General features: G+C 39.9%; 2 protein-coding genes and 1 long non-coding RNA gene across 6 annotated transcripts in view; 1 reads left to right on the top strand and 2 right to left on the bottom strand.

Annotated features, from left to right (window-relative positions):
• Positions 1–6048, bottom strand: part of GOPC (golgi associated PDZ and coiled-coil motif containing) — a 28425-nt gene extending 22377 nt beyond the window's left edge. Inside the window, exon 1 of one of the 2 annotated variants that reach the window (XM_080588110.1) lies at positions 5587–6048. In XM_080588110.1, coding sequence (XP_080444236.1) covers positions 5587–5904 — 318 coding nt within the window. In that variant the 5' untranslated portion in view covers positions 5905–6048. The remainder of the gene's footprint in view (positions 1–5586) is intronic. The other variant, XM_080588111.1, reaches the window with a different exon arrangement.
• A 73-nt stretch (positions 6049–6121) lies between these two features.
• Positions 6122–25929, bottom strand: LOC308193417. 3 transcript variants are annotated; one of them, XR_013949616.1, is made up of 6 exons: positions 25042–25929; positions 23622–23810; positions 22158–22389; positions 19906–20058; positions 18888–18977; positions 6122–12478 (listed from the first exon to the last, which is right to left on the bottom strand). It is a non-coding gene; the product is annotated as an uncharacterized lncRNA (long non-coding RNA). The 3 variants fall into 3 exon arrangements; XR_013949617.1 differs by having other exon boundaries at positions 22158–22372; XR_013949618.1 differs by having other exon boundaries at positions 23622–23806.
• On the top strand, positions 19242–24259 carry LOC308193415 (nephrocan-like). Its single transcript, XM_080588113.1, has 2 exons — positions 19242–20661; positions 23470–24259. Exons 1-2 carry the CDS (start codon positions 19736–19738, stop codon positions 23915–23917), a joined length of 1374 nt encoding a protein of 457 aa, XP_080444239.1. The 5' UTR covers positions 19242–19735; the 3' UTR covers positions 23918–24259.
• Positions 25930–26036: the final 107 nt, after the last annotated feature.

Below are 26036 nucleotides of genomic sequence, written 5' to 3'. Positions count from 1 at the left end.
GCCGAAGTGATGGCACTGTGCAAAATGAGTTTCTGAATAAGAGAGACACTTTGGAATGATAACCCTTGCTGACTTAAAAACCCCAACTGCAACAAAACCAACTTACCACTTGTCAATGAAAATGAGTAGCAGCCTGTTTCAAATGACTTTAATAGGTTGTATTTACAGATTCTGTAATGAAATTAGAAGTGTTTATTGCATTATTTTTGTGACCCCCCCAAAATTTATTTAAATTTAAAGCTTTAACTACAAAAATTAACAAAAACTTCTTTATCACATGGCTAATAAGAATGCAAACAACAAAAAATTTAACCATGAACTCCCTAAAAAAAGACTGCAGCCAAAAGCAAATGGAAAAAAAAAAATCAGTTCTCCCTCGAGTGTACACTTACAGCTAGTGTTGGCAAAAACGCAGTGAAAAACTGAATGCAGAAATTAGTTATAGATTATTTTATCCATCCTTAATAGATCCCATACGGAACACAAACTGTAAGAGACACCTACAAACACATTGCTCCACTTCCCAGATCCCACTGTGGCCCTGACGAGTCATTCAGAACACCGGTCAGCAAATCAGAAGGATGCAAAACAACATGGATATTAATTATCTTCTTTGCTGAAAACCCTTCTGGATTTGTAATTACTTGCACGCTTTTCCTCCCAACAATTAAACAATTGATAACACCATGACACATGTAAACCATCTTAAAATTTGTTTTCCATTTTTATGTAGATTGATACATCAGCTAAGGTTTATATGCCAATTACTGATCTTTTTCATTGCTATCATTAAAATAGCTGGTACTGCAGCACCGTACTATTACTTCCTACTATTATTTTGGTTTTCCTTGGCTTTACGTACTGTTTCTTGCCACTGTTTTCCTTTGTATTTGACTGAATCATTCTGATTGTACCTGCTTGCAGGAGCACAGACCAGTGCTTTTATGTAATCACTGCCAGTACACTTTGCTGCCAGCATCAAATTCCTGACTGCCTCACAAAGACTTTTTTCAGGCTGTCCATGCCTCTAATTGCTTATGAAGAATACATAAATCTGTTTTTAGAAGTCATATTGGTAGCTTTATGACTGCCATAATTTTGGAAGTCAGACTAGCCATGCAGCATAATTCAGTAAATAAAACTAAGAATTCTGAACTAAAGCACTAGTTCCCTATTGTTCACTCTTTGGCAACTCCAAATAAATGAGAACAGAAGAAAATACAGTTGCACTTTACTACACACTGACTGAAAATAAAGTAAGGTAGTTAAGCTTCTAGAATGCCAGGGCTCCTGATACAGGAAAATACAAAGTAAGTGCAGGTCATTCCTTTAGAAAGGTGTAATTATTATGAGGAAAAAAAACAAACAAACGAACAAACAAAAAACCACATACATATGTATCAAAACTATGACAATTTATAATATAAACCTGCTGAAAAATTTATGTAAATACTGCATTTCCACTAGCTGAACAACTGAGAACAGTCAAATTCTAGAATACAAAATGAGCTGGATCAAGTCTCATTCACAACAGACCACATTCCATCTAGAAACAACAGATTTAAATTCCAAAAGAGAAGAAATTTCAAAGGTAAACGTGTTACAAATAAAATAACAATTCAGTAAAACACTGGACATTTTTAGAACATTTGAAAAAAATACAATTTTCTTTTCTAAAGTATTATGTGTTCCCAGTTTTATAGGCACATCTGTCACGGGGCCAAGAAACATCTCGGCATTTCACACAAAGGCATTTCTTGTTACAAGACAAAACGGGGATAAGGATTAAAGGACCTCAAAAGAAGGTATGTGCTCCTACTGTCTTTAAAAAGTACTCCTAATCAACCAAGCAGGTACAGTTCTGCAGCGTGCTCCATAAGATGGACTTGCACACTGTGTGAAAAACCACCACACACATAATATATGAGTAAAATAGAAATAAACATAGGTGACTCGTAATTTTATAGGTATCTTTGTATTACCTACATGCACTACATATGCTTTAGCTGATACAGTAACAAGTTACAGAAGAATTCAGCTCAAAGGAAGAAGTTCCCTAAACCCGATTCCAAGTTCATCAAGGACATAAAACTAAACATGCAAATAACCTAAAACATATTCTTAACTGTTTTCCCAAACCCCAGCACGTACACGGGCTCACCCAAGTGCCAAGACACAGGGTGTGCTCTAGCAGACATTCCATTCTAGCTCGTTCATTTAACATTACAGAATCAGATTGGCAGCCGAAGTACCAACGTCAAGCTCCGTTTGCACTGGCCTCTTAACCTACTACTTTTTACATCTACAGAACTTTTATTTTCTGAAAGGACTGTTTAAACAGCATCAGTCAGCACTATATTTCTTTCAGCTCAAACAACGGTCAAACACGAGAAACGATTCCCATGAACTTCCCCTCAATTAAAAATCTCCTGAAACCTCACACTGCCTGCCAGCCTGCATCTGCTGATGATAACTCTGGGAGACAGAGCACAACAAAAATCTCTTTCAAAATGGCTGTCACCTCCTTTTGTTCTAACAGCCCGAGGCCCTTACTGTCCTTCATCAAGATACGCTCCTTCGTTTGTTTAGCACGCTGTATGCCACGCAAGGGGAGTCAAGCTGGTCTCACGAAAAGACAGGGGCTTCCATCACCCAGTGCTCCTCTTCGTTCCTCTTTTCCTCTTCGGTAAGTTACTTAATCCAACTCTGCCCCACTGGGACCAGCAGGAAAAACTAAGAAAACAAACCCTCCTTCCCTTTAGTTTAATGAATTTAGGACCATAAATGTTATTAGCACAGCAGTATGATTATCACCTTTCATCACTCTAAAGCCCAAGCAAACTTATCTGCATACATCTGCTGTGCATCTGCACGCCGCCAGGTTCCTTCCAAAAATAACTTACCTCTCAACTGGCCGCGTATAACTCCCTCTCTGGAAACTACAGGCTGCCTGGAAGGCTTCTTTCCCTGCTCTGAAACATCCCTCACGCGGTATTTTACCTAAACTCCTCTCTCTAGCAGTAGGTATACATACCAATCATGCCAGAACATTTTTGCACCAAACTACCCTGCATCTCTTAAAAGCAGTTGTATCAATCAGAGAACGCATATTTAGCTGATTAAGGTGATAAAGCAAGTTCTGAAACCGCATTTGTATTTTCTTGTCTGTAAAACCATAGCAAGACCAGACAATCCCGCTTAAGGAAACAGAACTCACAATCAACAGAATAATGTTGGTAATTTGTATTAACTTAGTTTTCCTTTAGAAAATAGTATCACTCATTCAGTAAGGTGACAGCGTGCAAGTGTAGCAGCAGGAGTAAGGTCTTAGCTCTTACCAGTCACTGACATATCAAAGTATTATTTTTGTCCAAACAAAGGCATGTTTCCAAAGACAGTTTTAACTCATTGGCTTGGCAAGTACCTGTACCTACATAAGCTATGACTAATGACAGTTATGAATGTGATGAAAACTTCATATAAAAATGCACAAGCACTATAACATTACAACTGACAGCTATTAAGAAATAACTGCAGTTTTAAAAATCATGAAATACAGTAACTTGTACCATTAAAAGTAAAGCTAAGGATCGCATCCTAAACTTCAGTATTAATGTAGCGACTTCTTTCAAAATAGGTAACTGTGTCCTTAATTTTGGACACTGCTGTTTCTGACCCCGACGTCTGTGCATGTGAAAACACTCGTTCTCAACAAAGCATTTTGAAATGGCAGTTTCCATTCCAAATTTATGACTCTAATAATCGTGAGATCCTAAAATTAACAACCTTTGAGTCAATACTATAACCTTCTAAAGGCCTATTTGAAATAAAAATTGCTTTACAGGTATGAAGCCCAATACTAATATCGGGAACAAAAATAATTCACAAGATAAAAGGGTTTTTAGTCACCAGCTCTGGCTTCTCAGTATCAGTTTTTATCAAACTTTTAGTTCTCTCTCAGCCATATACAATAATCACGCTATTTAAACTGTGCTCCTTTGCCCGTCAACTCGTCCAAGATTAAAGCATAGACAATTGTTGTTTCGATGCCCAGTCCCCTGATGATTTTAACTAGATACCAAAATATCTTTCAGGATCTGAGTTTTATAGTTTCCTTTCAAAATACTTACACTTGAAACAATGTTTCAAAGAAATATTTACCAAGTACTAACTCATTCTCTTAAAATAACCTGAAAACTCATCTGTTTCACAAGTCTGTACACAATACCCACCTTCCCTGTGCACCATGCAATAAACACTGATTGTTCAGTATCAACTCTTACATTTTATTTTACTATGCTGGTACAATTAAGTGCACTGTACAGCTTGACAGTATGCATGCAAGCTGAATACTAAAGCATCTATGACGACACAGCAACATAAAGAATGCTGTAAACATCACTACAATAAGTACTCTGGTGAAATAAAGACTGCAATGAACAAAGCTGCTTGTTTAATGGTGTCTTTATCCTACCAAGAAATAAACCAATTCTCAGCTAAACTCTATGGATAGTTTGCATAACAAGGTCCTCATACCAGGAAGAGATCGGATTAAAACCAAAGACCATTTACTTCACTTCCTACCGCAAGGCAAACCTTCCGAAGAGCAAGTCACTGTCTGAAGACTCTTCAATTCCTTTATAATAAAACTCAAATACAAAGGACTGGAAGAACTGACATTTGTGCGTTGTCATGGTTTAACTAGAAGTTTTTCCCTTCGCTCCCATATATTTCAAAGAAAAAACTACTGAAAGTAATAAAGAGCACAGCCTACAGGAGTTACTGGAAAAATTGGGGATTTTTAGCCCAGGAAAAATATAACTCGGAGAAGACTTATCAACATGGTCCTGTAAAACGTTAAAAGACAAGAGGGTAGCTAACATACACAACTGTTAAGGACGTGACAGATGGCAACCAAACCTACAAAAACAAAGAAGCCTCAAGTTGCTGTAGTTACAAAAAGGCTGTAAAATTCCCCAGAATCTCCTTCCAGAGCGCTCTGGTTCTTGCATAAGTCACAGGACCCAGAGCCTCTTGAGCAACACCAGCACCAGCCAGCTTGGCTCCTGCGAATGCTTCTTCCTTCCCAGCCTTACTGAAATGCTAGTTTAGACATAAAGAAGACCTCCCAGCAGTACGGACAGCCATTATTCTCCTCACAGGATACGTGATCGCCACTATTTAAGGAGACCAAGTTCAGCAGAGATCTATCTGATCTGCCTTGGAGCATGAGGAGACAGGAGGACCTGCCACGTCTATCCCAAACGCATTTTTCTGTTCCATTCACCTGCAAACAGGCGTAATATCCTCATTTGAACTGGTGACTAAGTTTTAGCCATCTTGAAAATACATCTTTGTCCCCTTTCATGCAGGCTTACCAAACTCCCCAGGGACCTAACGCAAACGTAGGACCCGTCGGAGGCATCTGTTGCTCCACACCGCTCCTTCCAACATCAGAGGACTTGATTTTTGGCAGACAACGCCTCACGCCCACACCGCAGCAGCCCAAACCAGAGGACCTGAGGAACCCCTGGGCCAGAAGGTCAACCCCACCCGACCCGTGCTGGGCGCCCCGCAGCCCCTCACCTCCAGCTTGTGGTTGATCTGGGACACGGTCTGCGCCTTGTGGCAGAGCTGGGCGAAGCAGGAGCTGAGGCTGGTCATCTTCTGCCGCCCCTCGTAGGTGATGTCGGCCTGGTCGGGGTCGATCTCGCCCAGCAGCAGGTCCACGTCCACGAAGGCCTTGTCGAACTCCTTCTCCAGCACCTCCAGCCAGCGGAACATGGACACCCCGCCGCCCGGCGAAGGCGACGGCACCGGGACCGCGCCGCCCGCCCCCCCAACACCGCCGCAGGCCGCGCCGCCCGGCCCGCAGGAGCCTCCGCCGCCACCCGCCGCCGACATCCCGCCGGCCCCGCGCCGCGCCTCGCCCGGCCTCGCCTCGCCCTGCCCGGCCCGGCCCGGCCCGGCCCCGGCCGCCCCCCAGCGCCGAGCGGCGGCGGCGGGCCCGGAGCTGGCGGCGCCGCCACGCAGCGCGGCGAGAGGAGGGAGCCCCACGCGCAAGCGCCGCGGCGCTGCCAGGCGGCACCGGCCGAGCGCCGAGCGCACGATGGCGGCCGCGCCCCGCCTCCGGAGCGGGAGGCCCCGGGGTGCGGCGGGGCGGAGCCGGCCGCGCGTTCCTGTCACGGCGCCTCCCGGCCGTCCCGTTTCTCCTTTCGCAAGTTACACCTCCTTCGGGCTGCGCAGGCTGCGGTACCGATAGCTGGCGTGCCAATAAAGTTACTAAAACGCACACGTTCACCCCATCCTTTAGGCAGGGAAGTCCTTCCTCACCACGGTGTTCACAAGCGCTTTTATTAGGGCCGAACCTCGCAGCTAGATGTGCGGTTGCACCACGGCCGTTCAGGCGCCGCAGGGAGGCAAACCTGAAAGTGTTGTACAAAAAGGAGAGTCGCACGCACCTGTGCATCGCTAGGTGAATTGGCAAATGCAGTTATACCAATAGGAAAGGTATTTGCATTTGCTAGCTCATTCTGCTTCTGAAAAAGAAAGACATTTCAGGGAATAAGCATACGCTACATGGGTACCACAACACTTTTTGTCACTCTAGTGACACCTGGCTTCCTTGAAAATGTTCTGATTGATCCTGATGTTGATTTCAGAGGGAGCTCCGTTAGCAGGTCTCGTAGAGATCTCTCACACTAAATTTGCACCTCAGAAGAGAAAAGGGGTCATTTAAACCCGGGTCAGGACACTAATCCTGCCTACAACACAGCCCCAGAAACTGCTGTGCCAGCACAACACAGGGGAAGCACAGGGGCCCTTCAGTTAGCAGAGGAGCGGGACTGCCCCGGCTGCGGCAGATACCAACAAAATGGTGATGGCACCAGCATCCTGCATGCACTGCTCCCTGGTGTAAGGGGGCCTGCACTGAGTGTCTGTCATTGCTCCTCTTTGCATAAATACCTGATTGCGACACAGAGAGACAGAAGGATAGCACTTTGCAGCTCAATGGTTAGACTGCTCACATGGAACACAAAGAGAGATGTTAAAACAGGAAAGAATTGTACTTCCAGCAGTCTGTGCTTTCAGGAGAGCTGGATAAAAGCCCTTCACCACTAGCAGTACATATCACATCTCCTCTGGGATCTGATATCGCAGGCTTGACAAGAAGCTTACAGATTGTTATTACAAACCTGCTCGTTTTCCCTTTACTGTTCAGGTTGCCTGCACTGTAATTTGAGGTAGTAACGAACCGGGAACCTAAGAGGGGTACTCTTACTGTTAAGCCTATCCATGATGGAAACAAAAGCTACAAATCCTATTAGATGAACCCACAGAAAGAAATCTACTGGCTCAGTAAATTGGGCTATCTGGATTCTCTCTGAGCAAAGGGTTTGAGTGTCTAAATATTAGACTATCGCCCAAGTGCTTCGTAATGAGCCAAGTTTAGCACAGCATTCGTTTGACCTTCACTGTAACGTTCGTTCTCCACAGCAACTTTGACTTTATACCAGCAACGTCTGAGGGAGAATCAAAGCATTTGCTGTATCAAAAGCTAAACTATCACATTGTTTAAATTAGTTCAGTCACAGAAGAAAATATATTGTTTCAGGACTATCAGTTTTATTTGTCAGCTTTGGCTTTGATTCTGGTAGGTACCACACCGTAGAATTGCATTACATTCATTGCCTTTTTTTTTTTTTTAATGGAACAGTAATCTAACTTAGCTAAGCATAAGAATTTTCTGCTCATGTATCTCAATCATGTATTTAAAGAGCACCTGCTTATCTTGAGAAGGAAGTGTCCCGTAGTTACTATGTAACGTATCTATAGTAGATACTGCCTTTAAAGACTTATAGTTGATATAGTTTATGTATGATTATCTCTCTTAAAGAATCACACACTCTCTGCTTTTTAATGTCCTTTCCCTTCAGCTTAGGGTTGGTCTATCTTAAATTGTGTTTATCTACAGTGGTATCAGAGTTTTGTAGTCATTAATCTGAATTCTTTCATCCCTCATCAGTGCTACCTTTGTTTTGCAAGTCCTTACATTTCACAAGTCAAACAAAGTTTTGTCTCTGCTTCTTTCACTCAAAGATTAGCTTCTCAAATATGACTCTTTAGAGACCTACCTGTAGGATAATAGCTGTCTAATACTTGCTGAACTGTGGATAAATGAGAAGGAATGCTATATATAATTAAGAAAACCTGCAGTTGTGACATGAAATCTTAGTAAATGTAGTTAACATTAGGAACTATTTATGTTTCTCACCAGAAATACTGTGTGAAGAGGGGGTTGAAAATAAAAGCAGATATCACTGATATAAGGGTAAACACGAGAATAGTTTAATTATCTCAAAACTATACTTTTAAGAGCCTTAGAAAATTCTGATCAATTCCAGTTACCCTTGAAATGTCTGCCAAAAGCACCCACACAACCTTAACTCTGTTCTGTAAGCAAGCCGTGCAGTCATTATGTAATTGAACCTAAGAAAGCTTAGCAGTTTTGGCCTTCAATTAGATTAAATTGATTTTAAGTAAACTGTAGTATATACCACCCTGATAACACCAACAAAATAATCAAAGAATATTTAAAGAACAGCAATCGTTTGAGTCAACTGATCTGGCAGTAAGAATCCTTGATGTGTGGACACAGCTCTGCTACACCCAAGAAATGTTTCTAACTCTCAAATAGTTGCAGGAAATTTTGTCAAAATAAATAAATAAATAACTGAATACTTTTTATGTCAAAAGGACTTCACTGAAAGTTTCCTGATCTGCTCATTTGACCTCACCTATCATGTGCCATAGCTGGGTGAAGCTTATCACAGTCTAATTTCTTCGTATAAAATTAATGCACATAATTTCAATTATTTTAGAAAAGGTAGAGCATAGAGAATGTGAAGTTTCTGTGTTACTCCGCTATTAAGCATATTTGAGTACAAACAGTATTTTATAAATTTGAATTGATATATTTTGACTGATCACTGGAGTACCTGATGAATTATCTGAAAAATTACTTTGTGCTCAAAGAGTAAATGACCCTCAGCATGGGGAGGGCACATTTTCCTACAAGACAAAGCAAAGCAATACCCAAACCAAAAGGAAAAGAAATAAGCAATACTCTGACCAGCATCTTCCTTGCTGTATATTTGATACCCAGTATCCATGCCAAGACTGGGAAACTGTTGTGTGAGATACTCTACAAATCTTTGGTTAGATCTAGCCTCTGAGCAAAGAATTTACAACAAAAACATGTGTGTTTGCACATGAGGGTCAGCTCACCTGCAAACCTCTGTAATTGCAGCTGCCCAGCTGTGCACGCTGGGCTACAGCGTGTGCACATGTCAAGGCCAACTTTTGTGTGGTTAGTGCTGAAGCAGTGAGTGGCTTGATTGTCCGGCTGGTTGTACTGTTACAAGCAGAGACACCAAAGAGGAAACACCAAAAACAAAGAATATTTTGCAGTATTGAAGTGTGGGAGAAAATTTGAGATGATAAAGCAAGGATTTCATGTTCTAAAAATGGAGTTAGGCTAGGTGATTGGAAAGTGCTTTTCTAAAGCATGCTACAGAGGATGAAATTATCCAGACACACTGAATCTTAAAGAGAGAGAGATTTTTTTGTTGTCATTGCAGAAATTTTCTGCTAACAAAACTGAAGCCTTTTAGATTTTTATGCTTTAGACAATTCCTTCTCTTCAGGTTTTGGGAGTTCATATTTGGCTGCCTTCTACAGTCTGTGCAGTGATTCCATGCAAGCAACAATTCACTCACGACTATTTTGAGGGCACATTCACTCCTTTTTGGTCTCTCTTTACACAAGGCAACTTCCACAAGTCACTTCTTTGGACCAGCTTTTCTTTTTTACAGTGCTTACTGAGGTCTTCTTCCCATGCTTTTTTCTACATATCCATTTAAGCTTAACTCTTGTCATCCTGAATTTTTGTTTTATTTTTAAAAATCAGTAAAGCATATGCTAAAAATATTTGACTTTTACAGTGTGGAAGAATGAAGCCCTCTTTTTGTGCACACAGTGGGTATAATTTAGGAAACTGCTCTTTCAGACTCCTCCATGTCTGACAGTTTCAACAGCAGACAATTTTTACACAATTTAAGCTCCATTCCGGTTCTGTTTGATGAGCAGTTACTAGCAGACTCTTCTTAAAGGCTAAAGATATCCACAGAAACCAGGAGAGCGAGTACTAGCTCACTTCATGTAGGCCTGTGAGAAGCCCTTGCAGGTCACCATTGTTAACTACTGATCTGAAACAGTTTTGAATGAGCAAAGCCCTTAAAAGAGAATTTCTTTGGGTCTGATATCAATTGCACAATCCATCCCTGCCTCTCTATTTTTAGGTGGCACTGCAAGAGCACAGTTTCAAATAGAGTAATTACAGATCTTACATAAACGTTCCTATACAGAAGACCCATGTATTTAATTTTTAAGTTGAGAATGGATTCAACAATTTTATCTGCCCTCTTTATTCCCCATTATTCATTTCTTTTGGGACTAACTTGGAATATCATTACTAGTAAAAACAGTAATATCAAGAAAACTGTCAACATAGTAATCTGTGGTTTTATGGTCACTGCTCTTGATGGCAGCAAGAGCATGCCATTAGTAAGGATACTTTGAAGGCTAACTATGGCTGCGTTAATGGGATATGTTTATGAAATTATTTAATCTGGCCTCCCCCAAGTGGATGCTTATTTGTTGTTTGGGGTGTCTGCCACAGCTACACCTGATCTTGGTTGACACTCCTCAGTGCTATCACAAAACCAGCAGTAACTAAAACTCTTGGATATGTGGATTTTTGTTTAAGAAATTTTATTCCTTTTCAGTAGGCTTCACTGTGCTAGTTTCTCTGGAATGCACAAGTGCCACAGACAGGCAAAATGTGAGAAATTCAAAAGGAGTTATCACTTTCATCTGTTCTATGTAGCCAGTGTAGAAGAGGAAAAAGAAAGCTACCTACTTACAGTATGGAGGAAAATCTGCTTTAAGTCGTTCAGCAGCTGTTCCCGGTGTATGAAGATGAACTTGCCTGGAGTTAGAAAGCATATTCTCCACACACTGTGAAAGCAGATGATAAATATTTCCACAAAAAATCTTGGCTTATGAAGAAAATTGAGACACCTTTTTCAGACAGGCTTCTGTTTGTCTTTGCAAAACTCTACTTGCAGGTTTATTTTGTAGGAAGAAACACAAAATTTTGTTGATAAATGTATAATCCTTACATCAATTAGATATAAATCATTTGCCTACAACGTGTCTAGGTTGACATTCTTAATTCAGTCTAACACTCTGAGGCTCTTTGTTTAAGAAACAATCCTGGAAAGCAGTTGAAATTATTTCAACAGATGATCAAGGGAAGCATAATGTTTTTAAAAACGTTACGATTGTTTCTCTTAGCAGGCCTATCCACTCTGGCAAGAAGAATTTGATTGGAGGCAACCTTTGCAGCAGACAAACGCCATTTGTTGTCCCTATGGAAAACTGGTCCAAATCCAAGTTAAAAACCTCCAGAAAAAATAATTATAAATTCACACGTACTCCATAGCAGGCACTTGGTAGCATATGGCAGCTAAATATGCCAAGGATTCTTTCAAGCATACGCCATCACTTAGCAGCTCCCAGTTGCCAAACTACTTGTGAGTGTGATATCCCTCAGGGACCAAGCTCCTACCCATGCCCTCTGCAGGTCTTAAACTGGTCTTTTCCTGCAATATCTCCTTTCCAAAGGCAAGGACCATGCTAATTGTAAGAGCTCGGCTTCCCTGTGTCCTTTGTGGTAGGACTGCACATTTGCTTGTGCAGTTTGTACCATCAAGCACATTACAAAGGATCCACCTTCAGCTTTTATGAACTATCTTAATTCAGAAATTTCTAAACTTCTAAAATAATTTTGCAATTTTTCCTTCTAATTTTAATGTTGCCTTAGTTTTATTTGATTTTCTAAAGGTAATCTTACGTTAAACATATAAAAATTACATCTTAACATATGTTCATGTGCTTTTGTCTAACCTCTGACTTTGGTGAAGAAAGAAAAGGCCCAAACACCAGTACTGTGGAAGATGAAATCTTGTATGAGGTAAAATTTGTGCAAAAATATAATCTTATTTTCATTAGGGTAATTGGTATATTTGAAAAACAACAACAACAGCAACAAAATTTTAAAGTCACATGAGCACTTCTTCAGATCTGAAATAAAAGCAGCAAAACTGAAAGATCTTCCAACTTCTGTTAACTCTACTCTGCACAGGAATCCCCATTGAAAGGTATGGAGAGTTTGCATGAAGACTGTTGACAGTGATTTATGTTCTTCATGTCCACTCACAGAGCCAGCAGTGTTCCTTCCACACTAGAGAACCTGGAATGTTCATTCACCTTTTTGTGTAGTTCCCATATTCCTGTTAGGCTTGCACTCACATGGACCTGCGCCTCCTCATCAGCTTTCTTACCATCAGGTTGCCTACAATCAATACAAAAAAAAACCACAGCTCACAGTTTTGTACAAAAGCAAAGGCAGAATTTGCACAAAACCAATGTAATAGGACCATCTTTCATAGCTATCACTTCAAAATACCTTGCTGCTGAGAGCAGACATATACAAAAAATTAATGGATACAGAATGTTATTCTTGATTAAATCATTGTTAATATCACACAAACTGTTAAACCAATGAAGTTTCCTTCTATTTGTTTGAAAAGACCAAGGATAGAAAGCTACTCGAAAACGTGAAGATTATTGCACCTTCCTGTGGTGCAGCCTTGTAACTACAGCCATAACTTCTAATACCAGTTGAGTTGTTTCCAATTTACAAAATAGGGAAGGATGCAACACATAGTTCTTATTTAAAGGAATTTTTAGTCTGAATCTGCAGTACTATAGAGCTCTATCTGCATTTCCTTTGACCCTTTGGAGCAAAAAGCATTTGCTTTTTGATGGCATTTTTGAGGAACACAAATACCTATGTAAGATCCTGAACATTACGGTCTTATTGAGCTCACCATTTAAACTCTAGTGAATGGAAAGAAAAGGATCAAAGACAGTTCCAGGACATGCTGAAATATACCACAAGTAATTGTCAGCATGCTGAAAGGTTTTACACTTTTGTCTGGGTATTCTGATTCTTTTAGAAGACAACAAAACAAAATGAACAACAACAACAATAAAAAACAGCTACCAAACCCTACATCAAGATATGTTAAAACGTTTGTTTGAAAACACCATTGCTAATCCTGCTTGCCCACTCATTTTTGCTCACCTGATCACTATGGCACAAGTCAGGCAGGATTTTTCTGCACAGATTGTTACACATGCCAGTTCAACACATTGTTTTAGGAATAGGTTTTCTTCTCTTGCTGCTTGGTTTAGCAGACGCTGGGTTACAGTTCTGTCCTTGCAGTATAGGGGATAAAGGAGAAATGAAGGATCTCCAGTAAGGAATATGGCAATTGTCTGGTGTAGAACCAGCAGCATCAAATAGGCATTCCCATTGAGGACTGTCCCCAGATTAGGTATCCCTTTGTCAAATCGACTTGGCATCATCGTCTGTTCAGAAAAATAACCAGACTAGTTCTGAATTCAGGAAATAGGATTACTGAAAATATGATGGAGAGGATGGAAGGAAACGGATAACAAAACAAAGCAGATCAGTGTGATAAGATAGAAGGGTTTCCTAGGTGCACTGCTTGGTGAGTTGCAAACTGCTGAATACAAAGGAGAAAAAAAAATAAAATGAAAAATAAAAAACACATTGAAGGTTCCTAAAATTATCTCATGCCAAAATGTAAGCCTTTCAAAACTTTACATCTCTAGCTGGCAGAGCTAATAGATATATAAGAAAAGCAGTAATAAGTAGAGAGAAAACTGAGGGGAACCTTAGTGTTCTCCACCTGCCATGAGGTGCATGGTCTTATTTTATTGATCATCCACCATTCAATTTATATGAAATGATTTCAAATGTTCCACGTTTGTAATTTTCAAATACAAGAATAATTACACTTTGATTTATGTGAATTATAGAAACATGGGTAATTTAGGTTTTTGTACAATCTTTAAAAAATGCATACCAACCTGCGGCTGTACCACAGACATTCAGAAAGCCAACAGAATGTTTTAGTTTTAGAATAATAGCTGAATAGCTGCCTGGGTTGTTATTTTTTCATTTGTTTGTTTGTTTGGTATGAACAATGCACAAAGAAGAGTGAAAAAGCTTCTGTGTCGGTTGTAGTTATTTTTCACAGTTTCTGATGCTGGGTCACAGAAGATACACAGGTTTTACAGCCCCACTATAAAACAGCTCTTTATCTTTTCTCCACTAATTCTGTGGTGGCACATTTAACAAAACTAGGAAACTGGAGATAATATGGATGTTTGCAGATTAGATGTCAGGTAATAAATAACACTAATTTCGCATACCTGCAAATGTGAAGTCACCTTATCACTGTTTAAGTTTCTCACTCTTTGTAATGCCTGCCAACATTTTAACCCAGGCAAATTACCGTATTGTTTTTGCTGTTTTTTCACTAGGATAAAATACACAGTCATAATATCCTTTTATCAGTTTTCATGGTATAAAAGGACTTTGGTGCTTAATTCACACTATATGTTGCTGAGACAATTTCGGAGCTCCTGTTTTGGAAGATGCATTTATCTTACCTTTTAGTCTTTTTGTTTTCTTTTCACAGTGGTCTGAGTACCACTTGCCCGAGAAGATGCAGCTGTGACTCTGCCCAGTCAGTGCAATGCTACAGAGCTACAGAGATCCCCCGAGAGATTCCTTCCACTACCAGGAGACTCTACATCAGCCACAGCAAAATTAAACAACTCCAGGTAGGAAGAAATCCAGTACGAATACTTTATATAGTGCACTGTAACTGAAAGATGCGTTTCCCAGGTGGTGATGACTTTGAAGAGAAGGGAGAATCTTATTCCAGGTTCTAAAAACCGATAAAATGGTGCGAGATCTGTTTTTGGATTACCTTTATAAATATATGTAAATATGTATTCCTAGTGTTTTCATTATCCTGTGGTCCCTAAGCACCAGTTCATGCTGCCACAAAGGTTTTTTATATGCAACTCAGAAAGTAGTAATTCACAACAAGGAGCCAAATGTTGACTTCTTTTTATAGGGTCAAATAACCATTGAGTTCAAGAGTTATTTTTTAATTTGCTGAAAGCTTTTGCTGCTCTTGATAAAATGTCATACTTTTCCATAGTGAAGGGAAAGGTTTTATATAGCTAGGATGAAAGTGAGGGTTTCTTCCCCTGCTTGCATTGCAAATTTCAAGCACAACTGCTACTAGAAATGACAGCAAAGTTAGTAATCAGGACTCGGTCATGCATTGTTAGACTCCAAGGCAGACTGTGAGATGTTTATAAAAGCAATGCTAGGCCTATCTAAAACCCATATAAACAATAGCTTCTAATTGAAGCTGCCAACTGTGTTCCTGAAAATGTTTATTCTAGGTTTCCTGAGGCGTCACTGAATTATTAAAGTCATTACCAGTTTATGTTCCATCTGCACTGGACTCCAGAGCAGTGCTTTTCTGTTTCCCACCCTATTTATTTAATAAAATTATTTTTTTTCTATAGATAGACACAAGGGAAATGTAACTACCTATATTATGCATAATTGCTGTGTATCAATTTACTACAATGATGAGAAATGTTGTTTGAAAGAGATATATTTGCTCTTAAGTGTACTTGTCCTCTTACAAAGAACATATCCTGAACTGCTCTGAAATGCATCTTTGATTTTGCTCTCAGGATTGAATAAAATGGGCTAGAAGGCAGCTGAAAGCAACATCTGGGACATCTGCTGCCCAGTGAGAAACAGCCTGAGTAATTCTGCTATTTAACCCTGGGGAAGAGTTTACTTCTCTTTTAGCTGCGACTGATATCTGTGGTTTTCTTATTGTAGTTCACGTACCTAAAAGAGTCAAAGTTCATTGGTATGATTTAGCTATATCAGTGTACTCTTGTTAAACTAATAGTTTATTGAATTAATTATTATCAGGAAATATATCTTCTGTGCCAAAGAAAAGTATTTTTTTCTTTCTGAAATAATGAAGATGAGCCGTTTTTCCTTTCTCAGGCTGGTTGCCCACACCTGTTGTAAAACCCTCAGTCACTACTAAGGCAGTCTTAGGGTCTGACTAAAGAAGGCAGATATTTGTGATAAAGCATTTAAATGTTGGTTATAAGTGAACAGAGAAATAGAAAAAAAATGTTTTATGGCTGCTCAAAACAAATGGTGTCTCCATCTAAGGAGAGAGTTTTTCTCTTTATACGTCGATTTAACTGATCAGTATGCCTTACTTCTATCACTGAAAGGAAATAAGTCCTTTTTACGCTAGCTGCCTGTAATTATGGAGATTCTTTACTTAAGATTAAATGGGTCTGTGATTATATTTTTCAGTTTTCTCTCCATGAGACAAATCATGCATTTGAGGTCCTGACATCATAAGTGCATATACTTAATTAACTCAGCTGAACAATTCCGTTGGCACACATAATAGTGTTTGTAGGAACAGGTTTTGATTTCTGCTTCTAAACTAAGTGTCTGGAAGTGCTAAAGGAACTCTGTAGTGTGTGGATTTTTTTTTCCTTCCTTTTTAATTACTTCAATTGCCTCAACTTAGAGGAAATAAAATATTTTTTAAAAGAAATTGAATGTAAGCCTAGACTTTTCACAGCTGACCTCTAACAGGCTTTTATATGGTTTGGCAATTAGCAGCCTCACGAGAATAAACAAATATTCTTTCTAACTGAGCACCAATTACTTTCGGACATTACTTTGCACTGGTTAATATTAAAATGGTAAATAAATTAAAAGAAGATACATTTATATGTTAAACCACTATGTTTTGAAGAAAAGGAAGAAAAAAGCAGATCTGTTTTATCCAGATCAACTCTACATTTTTTTTTCTTGACAGGATTGATCATCATTGAAAAAACTGGCTGGGATTTTTGCTTTTGGTATTTTTGCAACCTTGGATTTGTTACAAACAGAGCTTGTAGTAACAAAATTAGACTACTTCTAGCATCTTTTTTTTTTTTCAATAATTTCTGCCTTATCCTTGATTTGAAGAGCAAATATAACCTTTTTATGCTCACTTTAACATTTATGTTATTTCTAACTATATTAATACTTTTTTTTTTTTTTAATCTGCTAAAATAAATTGCTTCTCTAACCCCCGCAACAGGGAATTGCTTTAAGGAACCGCTTATAAAAAATCCCAGTCCACAAAAATTCAAAAAGGAAAAAAAAAAGTCAAAAATATATATAAGATGAGAAAATTATGAACGAGTTTCTATTACAACCGCAGTCTCTTAGATCCATTTTCAGGAGATATTTTTAAAATGTAAAACCCTATTACCGTCATTTTACTGACAGTCTAGTTAGAGAATAAAACATCATTTTGCAGCAAAAAGGGGGCTAATAATCTTTCAAATATGTCTTGATTCAGATTAGAAAGACTGGTTTGCAACAGCATGGATAAATGTTTAAGTCTCAAAACAGCACTGCCACAAAGCCTGGGAAAGCCTACCAAATAGGTGGAAAATAGAAATTATAGTAATCCACATTAAGAAGGCTAAATCCTCCATCACAGAATGAATGTCTGTACGTTGACCTTCGCATAGCTCTCTGCCACTTAATAAGATGAAAATTAAGCTTCTTAGAGATATAGATATACAGCGATCAGCTGAGGAAAAGCAGGAAATACTGCTTTTGAACTAATAGTAGAAAATGTGTTGAACCTACAAAGGTTTATATTTGTTTCAATTTCCTTAGGACTTTTTTATCACTTCTGTATGCATAGTCCTTTCTGCTCTCGAGCAATGCAGTTCATTCCTATCGGACTTCTCATGATGAACCTTTGCAAGATCAGCCTCCCAGCTGTGACCAAAACTGGACGCATGATTCTACAACTGCTTTATAACAAATCAATGAGCATATATATTACAAAACTGCAGTTACAGGAGATCAGGAAATGGCCGGCTTTGTTATTTACTCTTGAGATTTTTTTTTAATAGAAGTAAATTCCCTTACTGAAATCAAGTGTAACTGATGGAGAAACCTGCATCAGTAGAAGCTCCATATCTACACTTTCCCAGTAACTGCATCAAAATCTTGCAGTGCTCAGAAGTGACTTTACAAGACAGCCTGAATGTAGCTAGAATCTAGTGACACGTGGGGATACCAAAGCAAAATGAAATCTGAATGAAAATGAAATTCAAAATGAATTCCTCTTTCACAGCTGTGTGTGCTCTAATTTTAACAGAAGTTAAAATGGGGAGTTTGTAGGTAAGGTAAAGAGATACAACTCAGAAAGCAGGCAGGAATTGGATAAATGAAGGAACCTTTTAACAGGCACTTTCTTCAGCTGTTTCAAGATACACAAGTATGATAGTCAAACGTGTTCAATGAGGATTGTAAAACAAAACTACTATACAGTACCTGAGCTCCAAAAGGATTTGTACTGCTTTCCTTGTAGATTCCTCATTGGGATGAGGGATTATGCTGTAGAACATGTTTGTAGTGTTACTCAATGAGAGTAAATGTGTTGGTACCTAATGAGCGCTGAGGGAAATAGCATGCAGACTGTAGTGTTAGTTTAACATCTGTTACTGGTGTGTACTGAGATCTGCAGAGAGATGTTTACCAGACACCTGAAGGAAAACTAACTGAAGAATACTCCTTCCTGCCTCTCCCATGCAGAACACCTGCTCCTTTTGCTCTGAGCTTTCAGTGATTCCCATATAAATGCATTTTTAAAAATCGAGCACCTAGGTCAATGAGCAGCATCTCTGAAAATTTCAAAGAATTACTGTTAAAGTAACTGGTGTGCTCTGACAACTCCTTTACTTACCCTCATTCCATGTTTCCTCATTTCTTGGCTTAGAGGAGGCTGCCAGGTTCATTTAGGTTTGTTTCTTAACTTGAGACACAAGATGGCAAGCTTGATAAGCAAGCAGGTTCCAACAAAGCACAAAAAAAAAATGAAAAAATTACTATGCTCCTATATATCATGGTCCCAGTCAACATCTAAGTTTCCTTTACCACTACAAAGCATCTGTTTACTACTCAGTAACAAAAACTAAGTTGCTGTAAAAGCAATCTATTCCATGCACATGATTTTCAGACCAAACTGATCTGACATGTTTGGTTTGGTCATCTCCAAATGTGAAGTTTTTACTTTAAGGAAAAGGAGAGAGAGCAGAAGGAATGAAGAAATAGAGGTGTCAGATTTTAGTTTCCTGCCAAAAATTCATAGTAAGGAGAAGAGATGATATCCACGTATCTGGGGAATACGTGCTGCAATGGTGATACAGAGAAATGGCTGTATGATGAACCCAGACGCGCACCAGCAAGCTCTGCTGAGCGCAGTGAACATGTAGCAACCATCCACCCCCTGTAAGGACCTCTGCCACTGCTGACATTTAGCTATCCATTTGACATAGGTATCTGCCTGGCAGAAATAAAAGGAATATTCCTTCTTCAGGCCTGTGTCTTTGCTCAAAACTAGACAAAAGATGGACTTCACACAATTCTAGAAATGTAAGTAAATACTGTCAAACTGCAGGTACCTACAGTGACACCTCTACCATTACTGCTCCGTTTCTCTTAGTTTCTCATTCTTTAAGAATATAAGCTAGCAATGGTCAGAGCACCCAGAAGAAGTAATCAGTGAGGAGATTCATAAATACAGTCTGTCACATGAATTATTTTTATCTCTTTAAGATTACTGACTTCAGAAGAATGTCGGCCCTTGAAGAGCTGGTCCTGTCGTGCAGTGGCACAGAATCGATAGAAAACAACACTTTCAAAGCCCTGAACACTTTGAAGTCCCTGGAACTCTACAAAAATCAGCTAAAGCAAATACCCACCTTCCTCCCATCCGGCCTTGAGATTTTAAAACTCGCTGATAATTCCATCACCACTTTGCATGCATCGGATTTTGAAGGTTTGATGAAACTAAGGATGCTTGATATCCGGAACAACTTGATTGCGACTCTGCCTTTGAGTGCGTTTTCTTCCCTCTGCAATTTACAAAGTCTGATTCTGGACGGCAACAACATGGAATCTGTGTCTGCACCACTCAAGCTTCCTAGGCTGCAGCATCTGAGCATGGCTGATAATAAACTAAACTCTTTCCCACCCAGCTTTTTTGCATCTTTCCAAAATTTACAGTTTCTCAGTTTAAGTGGCAACTTTCTGACAAAAGTGCCTCTTGACCTACCTAAGTCCTTGCTGTCACTAAAATTAGAGAAAAACCGGCTCAAAACAGTAAGACTTCGAGACATGAAACACCTAGAAAACCTGACTGAGTTCTTCCTTTCAGAAAATCAGCTTACATCAGTAGATGGTGCCCAGCTTCTTCCTAACTTAACAACGCTGGAGCTGTCTAAGAACCAGCTCCAGGCTATGCCACCCAGGCTGCCAGGCAGGCTGCAGAAACTTGACTGCAGCAATAACCTGATTCAGAGGGTGACAGCGCAGGACTTCCAAGGACTACAAGACCTCAAACACTTGTTTCTTGACAACAATGCTGTCAGCACGTTTGAGGCAGGAGCTCTTCAGCAGTGTGCACAGCTTTCTAACCTGGCACTGGAACAGAATCTCCTGATTTCTATCCCACTGAGGTAAGTGACTCTGAGGATAGCTGCTTCACAGGTGTCATCTCTCCCCCCTTACGTTAGGAGAATGAGGGCCAAACTGAGAAAAAATCTGCATTCAGACCCGGTCATAGTAGAAGCCCATCCATAGCATAAACCCACTGCCATAACTGGCACTAATAAGCACTTTTGCTAGCAGTCTCATCATAGTACTGCAGCTGTTTTCATTACATCTGTGGCCCCCGGTGATCCTCCTCCTTTCACATCTCTCACTGCCAGTAAGACTACTTTGTTTAATCAACACATGAATAGGAGGAATCTGCTAGCAGAGTATAACAGTGATTACAGATTAGTTACACTGCTGCTTACATTTGTCTTCTCCCATAACACAAAATAAATAGAGCATTCAGTAAAAAAGAAAGATGGCAATTTAAACGCTGATGTTACCACCAACCCACACTGAGTTTATTATTGTTAGAGTATTAAGATTTCAGGAGCTGAGTCTGGTCAAAAAGAATGTGTTTCTTCGGTGGATATTATCATCCCCAACTTCATTAAATTCACACATTACAAGGTATTTGGAAGGCTTATAACTGTCCTGCTTCAGGCTATAAGCAAAATTCCAGTCAAAGTAGCACAGAAGAAACATCCCTTGGGCACACTGGATTCCTTAATGCCTTGCTCACAGGTTCTCTCACATTCATCTGAGTGATGGTCCCGGCCATTATCAGTGGTGGTGTGTTAAACCAAATGGAGGCTGCTCTGATATAAAGTGGCAATTTTGTTATTTCATAAAAACTGTGCAATAAGATGGCATAAAAATAGTAATGTAATTCCATTAACATCAGCTTCTTTAACACAACCACACTAGTAAATTTTATTTTTATGGCTTGTGGACAGGTTTAACTGGCCCAAATAAATAATGCAGTAAAATTTCAATTTGCTTAGAACGAGGTCCTTTAGCATTTGAATCTATTTGGTTGAAGCTTTATAATCAGAAAGTAATTTAGTGGTGTATAAATATTTGATTTCAGTCTGCCTTGACAGGAATGTTTAATGCTTTCTAGTTACATTAGTATTGTCTAATCCATCTTATTTTACAACCTTTGTAGTCACAAGAATTAACAGGAAGGAGTCCTCTATTAGCCTTTAAACAGTGCAGCTTTTAGGGAGATATTGGGTCTTTTATTTTCAACTCAGCAATGAACACAAATTTCAAGGAGAGGCTATAAACATGAAGTGGGAAAAAATGACAAGAAGTAAAATTTATGTACCTAATTTAATTGTGTGTGTCCACGCATCTACCTGTTGATCACCAGTTAGTTGCAAGGACACACAGAAATAAAAGTATTACTCTGATAGTTATGTGAGAACAACAAGTAACTTGTGCCACAGGTTAAAGAATATAGTTAGTGTGCCACAGTTAATAGGTCTTAGTGGTTGTTTAGTGGGAATTGGGAAAAAGAAAGTTATTTCATTTTATTCTGAAAAGGAAATAATGACATGAAATTATCAGAACTTACATCCATAACACGTCCAAGTATTTCATGACTCATACAGAAGAGCCCATGCTCCAGAAAATCTTGCAGGGAGTGGTCAGAACGCAGGGAAGAGACTGATGATATTCCCTGGAGCGGCAGTGGTATGGCTGTATGGCTGCCACGGTCAGCTGCTGAATGCACACGGCTTCTCTGCCAGTAGCAGGATCATTCATCACATGCTCCGATGTAGTTATTTCCTCAAGATCAACAGAAGCTGAAGTCAAACAATAGAGCTGCAAAGCCTTTACAGGTTTAGACTGTACAGGTTTTAGACTGTAATCTGTCTGGATAAATATCTCAAATGATATCCTGCTGCCTTTGACATCATTGGCTCTAGGATTTCACCCCAGACTACCTCCTTTTGTCACATTGAGCAACTATTATCATTGACTGTGGTTAGGTTTCAAAACAAGTTTATTGCAGCCACAAGCACCAGTAAGACCAGGTTCTGTGCAATGACTCAGATGTGTGAGAATTTCAACATGTGAAATCCTCATCTCACCTAGGAAATACAGCACATTACAGAACTGCCTTACTCTTGAAATATTCCTAATGAAGTTGTGAGATTAGCACAAATATGGCAGTTGCCTTTCAGCCAAGAGGTCAAACTCAGCTTCACAGAAACCTGCCAGTGGGGGTCACGGTGTACCCTCTAATTTTCAAAGGTATCTCAAAATCATTACATTGAGATAAACCCACCTCAGCCTTTACTAGTTGTGGGACACTGCTGTTCAACTCTAAATGGTTCTTGGTGTTATTATTTATTATTTGCCTTACAGTTATATTGAGTAAATTTCCTTAAAGTCTCTAACCATGACTCTTAATCTCATCTCCTTGCATACTACGCTAGTAAAATGATTTTAAGTTAACATCAAATTGAATTTATTAAAAACATTCCACACCAATTAAATGGCTTTTCTGTTAAACAGCTTTCACTGACTAGAGCAGGAGAAAAACAGTAGATCGTAAATAAACTAGACTTTAAAAACTTTTGTTATTGTATGGCTGGACTAAAATTGCTGTTTAGCTCAGCTGCACAAACATGTACAGTTCAGAACTGAATTAATTTGGGAAAACAGCTCAAGTGTCCATAGATCGTATTCCAACAACTTTAGAATAGAAAAAAAAAAAAGAAAAAAGAATATTAACATTTCAGGACCACTACTTTTTTTTTTTTTTTTCAAAAGACTACATTTTTGTTAGTGATAGTTTTATTTATTATGTCAGATGTGCTTGGACAAGCAGAATCAATATAATGAACATAAAAGATTTGTGTTGTTTTATTTTTATTCAGACTTCCAGATACCCTTGCTAGATTGGATCTAAAGGGAAATGACATAGAGGACGTTGGAGAACAAGAACTGAAAGACTTGAAACAGCTTCAGGTTTTAAATTTACGGAACAACAAGATATCTGCCCTGGATCGCAAAGTCTTGGAGTATTTACCTCGCCTCCGGCATCTCTATTTAGATGGAAACCCTTGGAATTGCACCTGTGACCTTCTCAGAACCAGAAGAGTGCTGATGGCCAAAGGAACGGATGTCAGGGGAGGGCAGTGCGCGGCACCAGCAGAAAGCCGAGGAGAAAGCTGGATGTCTTCCAAAAAGATTCTGCAGCACTGTGAAGATAATCTGTCTTCCATGGAAAAAGGCAGAGAGGACAGAAAGAAAATGAAACTCAATGAGGCTGCCAGCGTTGCAGTAAACACAGATGATGATTACTATGATTATGAACTAGATTAACCCCGCGGTTAGTCTATGGTGAATCTGAAAGCTGTCTAGAGCTGCCCACCACCACCAGTATCACTACTGACAACCAGCCTGCTGGGCTGCCATTAAATTTTCCTCTTTAATTCATACTATAAATGTTAATAGCTGGTGACAGAAGGGCTATAATAACGATGCCATTGTAAACTGAAAATTGTAAAAGAATTGGCCGTTTTTCAATGCCATTAGTACTCTGTAGCTTGAGGGAAATAAGAATACAATAACAATCTCTTAGAAAAGCACTCTGTAACTCTGTATGGACCTTTTTATAGTAGAGCATTCTTAGAGTTGCATAAAAACCCCATAAATAAAATCCTGCAATACTGCAAGATGCTATTACCTGTAGTCTGGCATTCAACACATTTAAACTCAGTTCAAGATGGAGAATTACACTGACGTGGGTAATTTCTCAGGATTGTTTAGAGATCCTTGCTTTTGAAAAATGAATTTCAGTTTTCCAGAACTACTTGCCTCTTTTATTTATTTTAGACTATTTTAAATGGCATTAGACTAAATTAACTGAGCTCCAGGCAGAGCACGGAAAGCTCATCTGGCAACTACAACAAACAGAAGAATCGGTCCTTGTGAATGAGATTTAGTACTTGTTCCAAAGTTAATTAATAGTGATGCATAAAAACACTGGGGTGAGTTTGACCCATTTCTATTATTGTAAACAGAAAAAGGGAATATTCTCAGGAAATAGCTTTCTACCTCTGCCAAATATTAGGGTAAGGTCCAATGAGACAAAGTTATTCCAAGAGTTTATTTCGGTAACTGAATAACTAATTGACTACCGTATAGCTCAAGTTGTTGTATGTATAATACTTTGGGGTTCATGTGGCAGCACACACTGCAAGTGCCCCCTTTTGCTGGTGGGAACCTTCCAGGCTTTTGCAACACAAAAGGGCTTCACAGTATATGCATCAGCTCTGATGTATGTGCAAATATTATCAAGCGGTTCCCAAAGCGCTTGAAAATTAAACAAAATTGGAATACCAAGACCACTAAAAACAGTGAATTACAAACAGTAATCTAAGGGGCTTGCTGGCAGTTCATAAATCTCAGCTGATAAGTAAGGAGCAATAACACCAGCAAATTACTTTTCAAAGCAAACAGTTTCTATTATTCTTTATCTTCTGCTGGCATTCAGTAACCGAATAATCACTCACATTCATAAAGTCTGTTTTGTCAGATGTCAGAGTGCAGCTAGTTAGTTACAGCACCAAGGCAAACGCAACTGGCGCTTGGGTTTCTTAGGCACCCAAACATTAAGCTGCGCAACTTAAACAAAGAGATGAAAGTTAATTTAGCTTTACAGTTTAACTTTTGAATGTGTCAGCAGCTATGCTGATGGTAGATAAAAGATATAGATGTTTATGGAACGGCACACGCACCCCTAGCAGTTTCAATGTTATTTCTGTTGGGTATTGCTCTTTGTTGGATATTGCCTGAGGTGATTTACTTTCCCAACAAAACATTTTTATGGCATGGGATTTATCATTTTATTTTGTATTGATGGAGTGTTTCAGTAGAGCGCTTTAGGTGCCTGCTTGTGTCATTTTAGCCTTTCCATCTGTTTGGGTGCACAACTCGATAGCTCCAACTCCGTGTTTTGCTTGTGAGGAACTGAGTTTGTGCCTCCAGGGCTTTTGGTCTAGGAGTTGTTACAAGGCAGGGGGGCTTCAGAAAATTCTGCGTTAACGCAGAAGATGTAATTCTCCTGGGTAGAGGCTCTATGCCGGCTGCCTGCCGTGGCCAGCTCCCCAGGGCCACCACAAGATGGCCGCCCCGTTGGGTGGGGGCGCCGCCATGATGGCTGCCGGGCGCACCTGGCCGCCACCTCCCTCCCGCACCCTTAGGCCACGCCCCCCGCCCTTAAGCCCCGCCCACCAGCCGCGGGCCCAACCCACTGCCCGCAGACCACGCCCGTCGCCCATAGGCCACGCCCCCACCTCCTCCCCCCCCCTTCCCGCAGCGCCACGTCACTCGCTCCCCGTGGGCGGAAGTGACGCGGCTGCGCCGGGCGGCCAACGGCGTGCGGGCGCGTGGGGGGGTGAGAGGGGAAGGGGCCGGGCGGGGGCCGGGATATGGCGGC

Source organism: Anser brachyrhynchus (genome assembly GCF_964034855.1).
Source record: "Anser brachyrhynchus genome assembly, chromosome: 3".
Taxonomy (NCBI): domain Eukaryota; kingdom Metazoa; phylum Chordata; class Aves; order Anseriformes; family Anatidae; genus Anser; species Anser brachyrhynchus.
This window is presented reverse-complemented; position numbering and strand designations above follow the sequence as displayed.